General features: G+C 41.3%; 1 protein-coding gene across 2 annotated transcripts in view; it reads right to left on the bottom strand.

The window, feature by feature from the left end:
- Positions 1 to 3,738: 3,738 nt before the first annotated feature.
- rrp1 (ribosomal RNA processing 1) overlaps positions 3,739 to 13,590 on the bottom strand; it is a 106,263-nt gene continuing 96,411 nt past the window's right edge. The window contains exon 16 of one of the 2 annotated variants that reach the window (XM_080037806.1): positions 3,739 to 4,119. In XM_080037806.1, the coding sequence (XP_079893932.1) occupies positions 3,908 to 4,119 (212 nt within the window). In that variant the 3' untranslated portion in view covers positions 3,739 to 3,907. The remainder of the gene's footprint in view (positions 4,120 to 13,590) is intronic. The other variant, XM_080037807.1, reaches the window with a different exon arrangement.

The raw sequence follows: 13,590 nt of genomic DNA on the forward strand, positions 1-13,590 counted from the left end.
ATTGTAAATGTTTACTTATTAGAGTGATGACACCCTTGCTGTTACTGGAGCCTACACTGTAAAATACATGTGCAACCCAACCTCCAAGAAGTTTTTTAGACTCCTCCAATGACATGTGTTCCTTGGAGAAATACCACATCAAACGTTTTGCTCTTACAGTTTTTTTCGATTGCTAAACCACAGTGGGCACAACTGGAGCGACATGTGCAAAACTCTAACAACAGTATGCAGAGCAGCGGTTCATTCGGATCAAACTCTAGCTCGTTTTTCATTGATTAAACACAATTTTCAAAACTCTACACACCTATCTCATGGCTTAACCACAACCTGCACAACATTGGATTTCCAGCACTTTTTTTCAAACGCTAACACACTACTGCCACAACTGTAAACCACACATTCAAAACAGAATGAATGCCTAGTGCATTTCAAACACTGCGGATTGCAATTTCAACTGAAACACTAAGGTGTCTTGTTTTAGACTTGTTAGTGAACATATACAGTATAAAGGGAAAGCTCAACAATATATATTTTTTGTAAATGGACCAATGAAGACAGGTTGTTGGAGGGAGAAGAGTGGCAGTGAGAGTGTGGATGTGTGGAGGAAGTTCAGGGCTGTACAGTGCGACAGTTTTGATCGCATTTGCTACTGAAATTGATCACGTGCGATGATGAATACAAGTCCATTCGCACTAGTGCTAGTTGATAATAAGGAGAGGCTGTCTTTGAAACACAGAGTAGAGATGCACAACATTGCTTAGAGGGCTCTACATTAACACTCCAAATGGGGGTGAATGTAGTCTTAGGCAAGTAAGTTATTGAGTCCACCCTCCACTTTGGCTGGTGAAAGATATATGTCCTCGGGATCTGTGCTCGTGCAGCGATTCTACCGTATAACAACTTCACCAACGGTAATAACCGGAAGGAGATTACCGCAGTTAAATTAGCGTGTGCAAACAGAACATTTCCTGTGCGCCTTCACGTTAAAAGCCTGTTACTAGCCAAACGTGAGTTGACTTATTTTGAAGCCGGCAAGAACAGGAAGTTAGCGCTTCACAGCCCTGCAGTGCTCTAGCTTGAAAGGCAACTCATACAGCTGCAGAGAAAAGTCAACAGTAGTCTAAAAACAAAGTTTGAAATAAGCCACTGAAGAACAACTCCCAACACATTCACAACAACCTATTTAATTTATTCTAAATTGTACCAATATGTATACTTATTTATTTAATAGTCTATGTTTAATGTTTTAAAGTTTGGTTTTAATTAACATAGGACATTTAAAAAAAAAAAATTAATATAATAATTATATGTATATACAAAACATATATAGATATAGATTATTTTTATATTTTTATGGGGAAAAATAATTCTGAATCAGCAAAAAATTGCAATTGGCAGGTTAGATTCTTTTGTCTAAATTGCAATCAGTGCACCCCTATTCATTCTTCTACAATTATTACTGCACACACTAGGATATAATATTAATTGAGAATCTCAAAGGAGACCAAGATGACAGGCTCAAAGGTAATTACAGTGAAATGCAAGGGTTAAGGTTATGCAAGTTTTCGATCATACTTTGTGTGCTACCAAATTTATTTTTGTGCTACTGAATTTTTTTGCTTGCTAGCACCAGTAATACCACCTAAAAAAATAAGCGTACAGCCCTGGGAGGAAGACAGAGCTGTGTTGTCTGATGAAATACAGTAAGGGCTACACTGATAGACCCTGTTGTGAATCATGGTCTCTCATTGAGAGAGGCAGGGTTGAGAGTGCAACCCAATCTGCAAAAAAGTTGCATCTGTAATACGAATTTTCCATCAAACAAACAGCTTGGACAGTTTGTTTGCTGGAACATCCTTACAGAAAATGACATTACAGGATAGATTTCTGTATTACAATTATAGAATATTTACAGATATACTACATTTGGAAATGTTTTCAATAAAATATACAAAATGTGTATCTATTGAAGCAAACTTCTGATTTTAATTTCTTTTTGTTTTCCTAGAAAATATTACGTAATTTGTGTGAAATAACTCAAATTATTCAAACTGTAAAGATTAAAAGTTTGTAATTTATGTATTGGGGTTTGATGCTAGCGTTTGTACTCTGAGCATATTCTGAGTGACAGTGTGTTATCTCAATGAGGCTGGTTCATAGTGTTTGCTGCACTGAACCTATTTTGCAGGTGAAGTGAACTGTTCAGCTCCAGTGACGTTGGTAGTGCAGACTGTAGTTAGAGTTTTGCACATTGAGCTACAGTTGTGCCCACTGTGGGTTAGCAATCGAAAAAAAACTGTAAGAGAATTCATTACCTTTTTTTTTTTCTTAATTGGGTTCCCAGTCCATTGTGGAGAGACGCATGGACCTTATTTGAGAAGACATAGCTGCATATATCACAACCATATATCAAAAGCATTTGGGCTACACAGTGGTGATGACTAAACACAAATACCCCTATAATAGTAACAAAACAAAGAGTGCATTTGAACCTGAACATTGCACCCCTTTACCCAAAACAAGGGCCCTCCAAGGGTTATCAGACTGTCCGTGTCTGGTTGTGAGGCTCCTCTCCGTAACTCTGCATGCTCCTCTGCTACCGTATATATCAGTCTAAACCATTGACTTCAATGTAACGTTCGGATGCATTTGGCAAGGATGGAAATAAAGTGAAGAACAGTGGGCTGACTGCCTAACCGCATAAACACACCATATTACTTCGGCTATACTCACTGCATAGCATCTATGAAAGCCATGGCCCGCCAAGGGCAGTACAAGTTTTTCATCAGTCGTTGGTGTACAACAGATGTTTTTTAAAAACAGCTGGGGCCTTTACGAAAGCTGGTTCGAATTCTAAAAATGCTTAGTAAAAGGTGCCTCGATGCATCTTTAAACCCTCCTTTAGCATAGCTCCCATGGACCTATAAAGAAATGGACACCAGATTGAAACATGGCGCCCATTCATTCCTATGAAAGCTGCTCATTGGCGCAGCGCAACATACAGAATCAGAATTTTCTTCCGCATCATGGGTGCCTAACACGCCCCTAAAGCATGACGTTCCGGATGTAGAAGTATTCTCGTTCTGTAGCATTGTAAGCTAGAAGTTGTAGTCCCCACACCTCCTCGGGCTAACGGCTAAAACTGAAAATAAAATGTGTATTAAACGTTTGCGGTGGCACTTTGAAAAGAGAAAACTTTATTAGTACAAGGTCTAATAAGTATATTTGATCGATATCTAGAAAATGTTTGCGAACGAGCGCTTGTAGTCCATTTTCAGAAAATAGTGTAGTTTCACACTACTCACGTCAGCAATACTCGCCGCCATGCAATGACGTCAGATATGAAAAGACAGCACTGTTTAAAAGAAGTTCGACTCCACTTTTCCTATGTTCGAAAAGGAAGCACCTTTTCATCCGTCTTTGACCCGATGACTTTTAGGGTTAAGGTATAGTAAAGGAGGCTTAAAGGTTAGGAGATTTGACTATTCGTAGAGGCCCCAGGACTTGCTCCTGTGACTGTAGTTAGCCTAGCCACTTGAGCAAGTCTAACTTATCAATGAGCTAAATGGCACATAGCATTTTAGATAAGTGGCATGCCAGCAGAAAAAAACGGCATGTCGCCCTAATTTTTTTTAATCCTTAAATTATTAGAACATTTATACTCAAAATTCGATTTCTCTATATCAAATAGACTCTGAAGTATCTGAAATACAACTCAAAAACAAACTAAAAATGTGACAAAATTGGAAAACTGACTTTATTAAAAAGTCAAGTAATTTAAAGACACAAAAAGCAATACTGAAATAGGATAAACATAAAAATACTGTTTTATATTTTTCACCAAAACAGGATTTGTTTTAAATCAGTCTATAACAGATGAACTTCTATCTGTCTTTACAGAGGGATGTTAGAAGAAGTCTGCTGCCGAGGGCCGTACTTTAGGACTGTTCTTTGGAATATTGGTGCGGCTCTTCATATTTTTCTTCTTCTTGACATTAGCAGTGTGTGCTTTGGCCGGAGACTTTAACACCCCAACCTTGGGCTTCTGCTTTGGGTCAAAGGGCACTCTGGACGAGCCGTCTGGACTCACCAGCAGGCTGCGATCACTCTTCCTAAACTCTGCACCGGAAGATGGAGAAAGAAAGAAGACATTTTATATTAGTCATTCTGAGGTTATACATATTACAGAACCAAAAACAACTGGCTGAAACACTCATCTGAGGTTAGAAGTGAAACTTAGTGTAAAAATAAGCTTCTTCTTTTTGTTGTCTACAACGTTTGCCAGGACTGTGTGGGTTTGGCTCCCAGGCTCATGTATCAAACGGTCTACGTGGCAACAGTCACTCAGTCATGTTTGGGCAGAGAACTGCAGTGATTGGTTCGGGTTCATAATGTTTCATGTGTAAAGCATAATCCCTCCTTCTAAAAACAGAATTTCTGTAACTCAAACTGAAATGACAATATTTTTACTATGTATTGACAAATATGCCTAACTCTTAAGATGAATACTAGCATTCAGATTACTCTCCAAATAACATAGGAGGACTAAGTGCATTTGTGTTGCCAGGGCATTTAAGTCTGACTTGATATACGACTGCTAAACTGAGTAGGATAATTTTATTATTCCTTTTTTAAAAACATGTTTATAAGACAAGGCATACACTAACTGGCCACTTTATTAGGTACACCGGTTTCATTTCTTGTTTACACATAACTAATCAGCCAATCACATCACAGCAACTCAATGCATTTAGGCATGTAGACCCGGGGCCGTATTCACAAAACATTTTATCTTAGCACTAAGAGTACTCCTAAGGAGCACTAAAAGTTCTTAGTAAGGAGTAATTTCTTAAAACCTATTCACAAAGCTGATAAGACCAACTTTTATTAAGGAATGGGAGGGACTAGAGGGCGGTGTTGACCCTGTTGCTATGGATGATGTCATGTTCATACCTTCTATGCCCACAGTGATTGGCTGAGAGGGAATGAGAGCTAAGAGTGAATTTATGATAGAAACACTGTGGGAGATATCCATAGTGTTTTTATATACAATTAATGACAAGTGATACTGATTTAACATGAAACCAAGATACTGCAGGGTTTCCCACACATTTGTTCACAATTAACCTAAAATAGCGCCACATAGGTCTATTCAATTTACATTTTACAATGATTTGAATCGGAAAAAATATCCTCATTGAACAGCTGCACGCCATGCACTCTCACTGTATTTCTCTCAGCAATATCAGACAGCGACAAACCAGGAAATTCACAATTTAGAAACAACAGCCGGTGAAATCGTAAAGTGCATGCAGAAGAAAAAAGGCGAGACGCGCAACTATACAGTAGCAGACCTGTGGAACGGAGGAGATGGAAGCGCCACATATAGGCCTCTAGTAGGAAATTAAACCCAAATGGGACACCAACAGTAACTTTCAGTGCATCGTAAACCCAAAGCAACTGCAGGAAAAGGAACTTAAAGCTGGGGTTGAGAGTTTGCGATAAAACAGCCGTTGGGATTCCAACGGCTGTTTTCCCAACGCTCTACCTGTTGTAGTTCCTCCCTCCGAACGACAGCTACGCGCGTTCATGTGAATTCAGTTACATTGACAGGAGACAAACACCATGTCCGATTCCGAGGTGATTAAACATTAGTAATAATAACTACATACGTACATATTGAGCATACATTTTAATCACAGACATACCATGTATGTTAGCTTAAAATCATTGTAAGTGTGCTGGTAGGCCTAAGAAAAGTAGCTGTAACAGCCAGGCAACATAGCAAACTAATTGTAACTGTAACAGAGCGGAGAGGTGTGTGTCTCGTGCTCTGACCGCAGCTGGGAGGGGCTGCTGCGCGAGGACCGGGCCGTCTGTCAGTGCTCTGTGACGGGGGAGGGGCCGGGAGGCTCCCGCTGCTCGTTGAGAAGAGGTGATACTTGCTTTGGCGAAAAAAAGTCACCAATAACACCAGAAAAAAAGCTAGATTTGTCGCTGTTGGCTGAAAAAAAAGTCGCCAGGGGGCTGAAAAGTCGCTAAATATAGCAACAAAATCGCTATGAGTTGGCAACACTGAGCACAGGACGAGGGATATATAGGGCCAGCGGACGTCCTGCTGCTAGCGGCAGGCAGCCTAGGGACAGAGGAAGGGGACGAGGTCTTGACGTGATAGGGCAAGAAGAGATGGCCGGTGTGGAAACACTCCGACTTTACCCTGGTTTTATTTCGAGCTCTCTCCGTCTCCCTTTTAGCAGTTAACTTTTCAAAATTCGTCTTTCCCCGTTTTTTTGCCGTTTTAGCGGTGTTATTGGTATCCGGGGAATGGTAAATTGAGGGTTTGTTTGTGAAGACATTGCTACTCGCTGTCCGCCGTAGTAGGCTAGTGCCAAACAGTCGTGTCAGACTACTAGGGTCATGAACGCTCACGCAACTGACGCATCAACGTCGTTGCCAAGGTCCCACAGCAATAAGAACGGAGAATCTGACCTTGCTCTCATTGGTCAAAATTAACATGAGCGGTGGCAATTTTTGGGGGCAGCACACAGAGGCAGGGGGGAGCAAAGTGATGACAAAATATTTTCAGACCACTTTACCTACATATAGCTGAATGGCTATTATGACAGTTATGACAGCCAAATATTACAATGAAAAAATTATCAACCCTAGCTTTAATAAATAATTTTTTATATAAATATAAATGTGACTATACTTTCTAAATATAGCTTTACTAAGATCATTAAACCCTTACAGCTATTAAAAAGGTACCTTTTATAAAGCTCACTAGCATTAAATCTCTCCAAAACACCATCAAATGGTGCTTTTCATAGATTTAGGAGCAAATTTTAGCGCTAAAATGCTTTGTGAATTACACTTATCTTAAAAAGTTAGGAGTCCTAAAATAAGGAGTGAAACGCCCCTTATTTTTGAGAGGTACAGGCGTAATACTCTCACAACACAGGGAATAAATATAGAAGCGGCCGGTCTGACCAAGCAAAAACGAGAAGCGGCTGGCTTGACCGCAGTTGTTCCACAGCCCGATAGTTTGACCCACATTCTGGCGCCGGCTATCGCCGTCCAGACTAAACCCCGCCCTACCATAAGGGTATAGGGTCGGCGGTGGAAACACCACACATTGTTAAAAGCGAGCTGTCCCGCTCCGACCCGCTCTGCTCGGTGGAAAAGAGGCAATAGAATGTGGCATGGTTCTTGGTGCCAGACGGGCTGGTCTGAGAACTTCAGAAACTGCTGATCTGAGATTTTCACACACTACCATCTCTAGGGTTTACAGAGAATGGTCCAAAAGAAAAAATATCCTGTGAGTGGCAGTAGTGCGAACGAAAATGCCTTGTTGATGTCAGAGGAGAATGGGCAGAGATCCTAGAAAGGCAACAATCAATAAAATAACTACTTGTTACAAACCAAGGTATGCAGAATACCATCTCTGAACGCACAACAAGTCCAACCTTGAAGCAGATGGGCACAGCAGCAGAAGACCCCACCGGGTGCCACTCCTGTCAGCTAAAAACAGGAAACTAAGGCTACAATTCGCACAGGCTCGCCAAATTTGGACAATAGAAGATTGGAAAAATCTTGCGTGGTCTGATGAGTCTCGATTTCAGTGGCGACATTCAGATGGTAGGGTCAGAATTTGGCGTAAACAACATGAAAGCATGGATCCATCCTGCCTTGTATCAACAGTTCAGGCTGGTGGGGGTGGTGAAATGGTGTGGGGGATATTTTCTTTGCACACTTAGGGCCCCTTAGTAACAATTGAGCATCTTTTAAACGCCACACCACAGTGTACCCATCTTCTTATGGCTACTTCCAGCAGGATAATGCACCATGTCACAAAGCTCAAATCATCTCAAACTGCTTTCTTGAACATGCCAATGAGTTCACTGTACTCCAATTAGGGGTGGGAATCTCTTGGCACCTCACGATTCGATTCAGAGGTCAACGATTCGATTCAAAATCGATTTTCAATGCATCTCAATGCAAAAAAAAAAAGTATGTACATACCCATGTGTGAATTTTAAAAATATATTTATATGCACATCTGAGTTTGCTACTCAGAGTAAAAACAGAGATAAAGCCTGTGCAGGTCATGGGTTTGCTGCTCTCAGCCCTTTTGAAGCCACTTTGGAAACAACTCGCACATGTGTGGTGTGCATGCGCAATGGCGCAGGAAGTATTAGTATTTACAAAAAAAAAAAAATCAAAAAAAAAATCGATTAACTTTTCTGAATCGATTCAGAATCGTTCGAGAGAGAATCGATATTAATCGGAAAATCGATTTTTTTTCACACCCCTAACTCCAATGGCCTGCACAGTCACCAGATCTCAACCCAATAGAGCCCCTTTGGGATGTGGTGGAACCAGAGATTTGCATCGTGGATGTGCAGCTGCCAGATCTGCAACAACTGTGTGAGGCTATCATGTCAATATGGACCAAAACCTCTGAGGAAAGTTTCAAACTCAGGAGCAAAATTATCTTAAAAGGTCACAGTAATTATATGTGACGTATCCTGTAGAGGGCAGACATAGAACCAACCAACCAATGTGTGATATTCTACTAGCGTATTGGTCCGAATTTAATTTATTTCCAAGTTGTGTTTATGCCACAACCGAACCAGAGAATAGGAAAGATGACAGCAATCATAGCGGGGCAGAGGAATGTGCGTGTGGTGAACACATCAGAGTTCGGCCTATTTGCACTAGCCTACTGTTTATTTGCAATGAAGAAAAGTATTTTATTCAATGCATTTATTTTTATATTATTTTAATAAATAAAATTGATGTCTTTACAAAAACAAGATCTGGTTTTCAAATATTTTTTCAAAATATCAGTTTTGAAAAACTGGGGGTCGTCTTATAATCAGGGTTGTGTTATATTCGGACCAATACGGTAGTTAAACAGAACTCTTGAAGAGAAAGAGAGAGAAAGACGCGCTGACAGGATGCAACGTTCACCTGCGCACCTGCTCCTCCAAGGTGTGTGCCGGTATCGTGCCAAGTAACCGCTGATAAGAAGTGTGTCCCCGCCGGCCGGTGAGCGCGCATGCATCAAGTAAAGGCGAACATATTAACACTTCATAAGGTCGTAAAAAAGTCGGGTCGTTCTGCGTCCAGTAATGGACTGCCCGTTACCAGAGCGGTCATTCAGCTTCAGGGCCTGTGTCCAAGTTGTGTTTATTTAATTTTTTCGGGTGGAACCAACACTGGCTGTGCTCTCAGAAGCGGCCGGGGCATGCGTGTGTGCAATGGGAGAGATAACACTTTGTGTGGAGAGAAAAAATAGGCACGGGAAATCGCCAAAGCCAATGCAAAGCCTCGAGTCATTATGTTGCGAGTCAACGTATCAGAGGCAGGAATCGGCTGTGCAATGGACTTTTACTGTGGCTTGCACTGCTGAGGAGAGATTGCCAACTGTGCTGTCCTTTTACGGACCACCAGGGCCGCCGTAATGTTTAATTTCATCATTTGCTTCAACGCCCTTATGATAATAAGAATGAGAGGCTTCATTAAAACGCTGTCCATGCGCTGTAAACGGAAACTAACGGAGATTGCGGAAGCCTTCCTCTCGTGACGTGCACTGCCCCGGTTATCATTCACCGATCACTGCGGGGCTCAAGAATACAAATCTATGCAGAAAAGGAACAAATAGGAAATTAAGCATTTAATCCTCAAAAAATTATGGGGGGGGGGTACCCCCAAACCCCCACTTACAAATTGTCACAACCCAATGTTTAATCAAAACCTACATCCTTCAAATTCAGGATAAAAAAAAAAAAGGCTATAAGGATACTTTGGAAAATTCTTAAATGTTATTTGCTTTTATAGTTTGTTTTAATAGCTTAATTCTAATCAAATTATTTTAAATATAATTAGGCTATTTTATCATGGTTATAGATTTCTAATTTTACCAGTAGCCTACTGCTTTGTCTGATAGCGCTGCACCTCGGCCAATTTACAGCACTCCCCCCTAAGAAAGTAGTTCCAACGTCCCTGCCATTACATTAACATTTTCTAACATGTGAGTAAATGGGCCCCAAAGTCTGTAAAATAATTTATTTTTCAAAGAAGAAAAGAAGAGTTATCTATTCCATAGCGTAACAGATAGTAATTTCTCCAAGCCAGTTGCCCACCTGTGGCCTCTGAGGACTCTTCCAAGATAAGGCAACTGAGCGTTTTGGGTTGGAGCAGACGCAGAGTAATAAGAGTTTGTTTATTTCTTGATATGGCTAAGGTGGCTGGGTATAACCCAAAAATAAACACTTTAGGATCAAGAGGTAACTTTATATGTAACATTTTGTTTATTATTTGTGAGATATCTTGCCAGAAACTTGCTATCTCCCAACAGTTACACGTACAGTGAAAAAGTGTGCCCACGCTGTTCACATTTAAAACTACTATCTGGGACAAAACTATTGAACCGGTGTTATCTTGCCGGATTTGTGTGAGGGCGCATAAACCAATTGTATTGTAAAAGTCTTGGGGCCTATCCGAAAACTTTTTTTTGCATAGGAAATTTCCTTTCCTATCGAGATGAACCGGAAGTACTCGGCGGATAGGTGATCCGAATTCCCAAAATGCTTAGGAAAGGCATAGGAAAGGAGCCTCGATTCATCCTTTAACCCTCCTTTAGCATAGGTTACTCCTGACCAACCTATGCTAAAGGAAAGGAGATAGTGGTATCCCATAATCCTTTACGGCGGCAAGATTTAAAGCAACAGGCCACCGCCGGAGTTTACCGACTCTACACGAATACAAACGAGAGGTAAAACAGAAGAGAGGAGAAGAGAAGAGAGAAAGATTTAACTCGGCTAAAACAAAATACCCCCCCCCCCTCCCCCATTAAGATAATAAAGAACTCATAAAAGACCAACATCATAATAGTTATTTTCGTTGCACATAATTTACACCATAAGAAAATAAAATACCAACTTCACATTTAATGAAGTTACTGGGGGCAGTTCATTTCAACATCAACATAGCCTAAGTGTAGCCTATTTGTATTCCACATGTCAATTGGGATATATGGGAGTGATTCTCACTCTGTTGGCGACAACCTGATTAAAATCAATATGAAAAGAACGCATGGATCAAACGAGCGCTTGTTGTAGTCCATTTTCGGAGAATAGTGTAGTTTCACGCTAGACTCACGTCAGCAATACTCGCCCTCGCGCAATGACGTCGGTTAGGAAAAGTGGAGTCGAATTCATTTGAAACAGCGCTGTCCTTTCCTATGTTCGATAGGAAGCACCTTTCATCTCTCCTTAACCCCGATGACGTTTAGGGGTTAAAGCGGCAACGAGTAACTTTTAAATATCTTTTAAACAGCCTCATGTTTCCTCTCATAATCATAAATTACCTTTAACAGCAAACGAGACCATCAGTGCAAAGAAAGACGTTTTTATATAGTTTTTATTACTGCATTTGATCTGGTCGTACACCCAGTCCGATTTTCGGTTCACGCGTGCATGCTCTATGGTCACATATCCGTATTGGTCACAGATTTCAGTGTGGCGCAGTTACGCGATTTGAGAAGCCTATCCCTCCAGGTGAGGGAAGGGGAGCGGGAGCCTTGTTTGAGACAGTTGTTTGTCGTCATAATGACTGATAACGGGGCTGAACCATAAAAGAAAAAAAAGAAAATGCAATGAAGAAAAGCTCAAAGGGAGAGTGATAGTCGGGCGGGAGGGCGTTGCCAAGCAACGTATACACAATTTCACGCAGCGAACGTAGACTGCAGTGTTTACTCCTGAATGAATGAGCGGTAGCCTACTAAAACAAAGTTTACTTTGCCTCACCAGCATCATCAGATGACCATTATTCATCTGAAATAGTCATTATTTATACATAAACACATTACCTCATCGTGATCCATTCTAACTAACTGCCATCTCTCGTTCATTCGCTTTGTGTGGGGACACGGACTCGTTCAGCTCCGTGAGAGGTGACAATGCATCAACTCATTGCAATCAGGTGTGTTTAGCACTTACTGGCATTAGTTGATGCTGTGTCACCCATAGACTCACGGAGCCGAAAAGAGTCCGGTGCCCTCACACTTTGCTTTCAACACACGGACACGCACCATATTGCTTCCTGATTATTTGAATCTGAACGCCCTGCACGAGCTAGAAAACAGCTTCACGACAGCTGGCGTCGTAATAATACTACCGCTTTTGTTCAAAGGTGTCGCCAACGTGCCGACTTACTCGTAGTGGCTTTAAGGCATAGGAAAGGAGGCTTATAGGTTAGGAGATTGGACTTTTCAGATAAGCCCTTGGTCTTGTGTTCGCTGTTTGTGTAAGTGAACCTGATTCAATGTTTACCCATGCTGGCGTTGGCTCTTGGGAGAAGTAGTACACTACAGTATGTAATTGTGCTGCCCAGTAGTACCATTGGAAATTCGAGAGTTTACCGTATTTTCCGCACTATAAGCCGCACTGGACTATAAGCCGCAGGTGTTATAATGTTTAATTACCATATGTAAGAGTTCGTGCACAGAGGGGATTGTCGGGAAAGAGATGGCTGCTTGAGGAAGCTCCCATTTATAAAAATTTCAACAAACAAGTTGCATATTTGCATAACGTACGTAAGTGTTACCATTTAGTGCAATAGTAGCTACTAGGGATGGGCACGAGTGTTTTCGCTACTCGTGTGATCGCTACTCGTGTGATCGCTACTCATGTGATCGCTTGCATTCCTCGAGGATCAATCGATTCCTCGTTGAACTTTTTTCTATATTTAGAACGCAAAGCATCCGTCTACAGAACAACGGTTGACCGCAATAAAGCGCTCAATGCTTATGTCAAACAGTCACAAGTCAAATTGCCTAAGTCACCATTTAAAATAAGAAGGGCAGCAGATGATATAAAATGATTGTCCTACAATTTAAATACATATAAATAACTCACCAAAGCAGATAGTTGTATATCCAACCGCGTAATGCTTACTCCGTGTCCGTGAATAATTACCGCTACTAATTCCTCATTAACGGAACGTTACACCGGCCGGTTTTTGAATATTATTCCCTATTGAAGGCTTCTTAACTGTTGATGGCTCGGAGCGAATGTGTCTGAAGTAAGCCTTGCTTCTTCTTTTCTTTCCAAGCGGAGCGCACCTTGCATGCTCACCTGGAGTCTACTCATTACTAACTGAGAGTAACAGGTGTCATCTCCCCTTTTTATAAACGTAACTTTATCATCTGCTTTGAAATAATTGGACAGTTATATTCCTGAAAATGTTCTAGGGAAGAAAGGAGAGCGTGTTCAGCTCCGCGGTGCTGTGGAGAACACAGGCTGCGCTGCGGTGGCACGGAGGTGGCAGTTATTTGCAGTTGATGTTTGACAACGCTCAGTTTATTGCACTTGCATCAAAATATTTAATTTGTTAAACTTTATTTTATCCGTTTTGTACACAACATTTTAAAATAGGGGCGGCCGCGGCCCGCCCGCCGGCCGGCCTAAAGGCTACAGACAAAAAAAAAAACGATTTTCCTCATCCACCAATCGAGTTCATTTGAAACGAGGAGTACTCGATTACTAACGCCCATCCCTAGTAGCTACAGAACATATACTGTGC

The sequence above is a fragment of the Ammodytes marinus genome (genome assembly GCF_949987685.1).
Source record: "Ammodytes marinus genome assembly, chromosome: 12".
NCBI classification, from domain to species: Eukaryota; Metazoa; Chordata; class Actinopteri; order Uranoscopiformes; family Ammodytidae; genus Ammodytes; species Ammodytes marinus.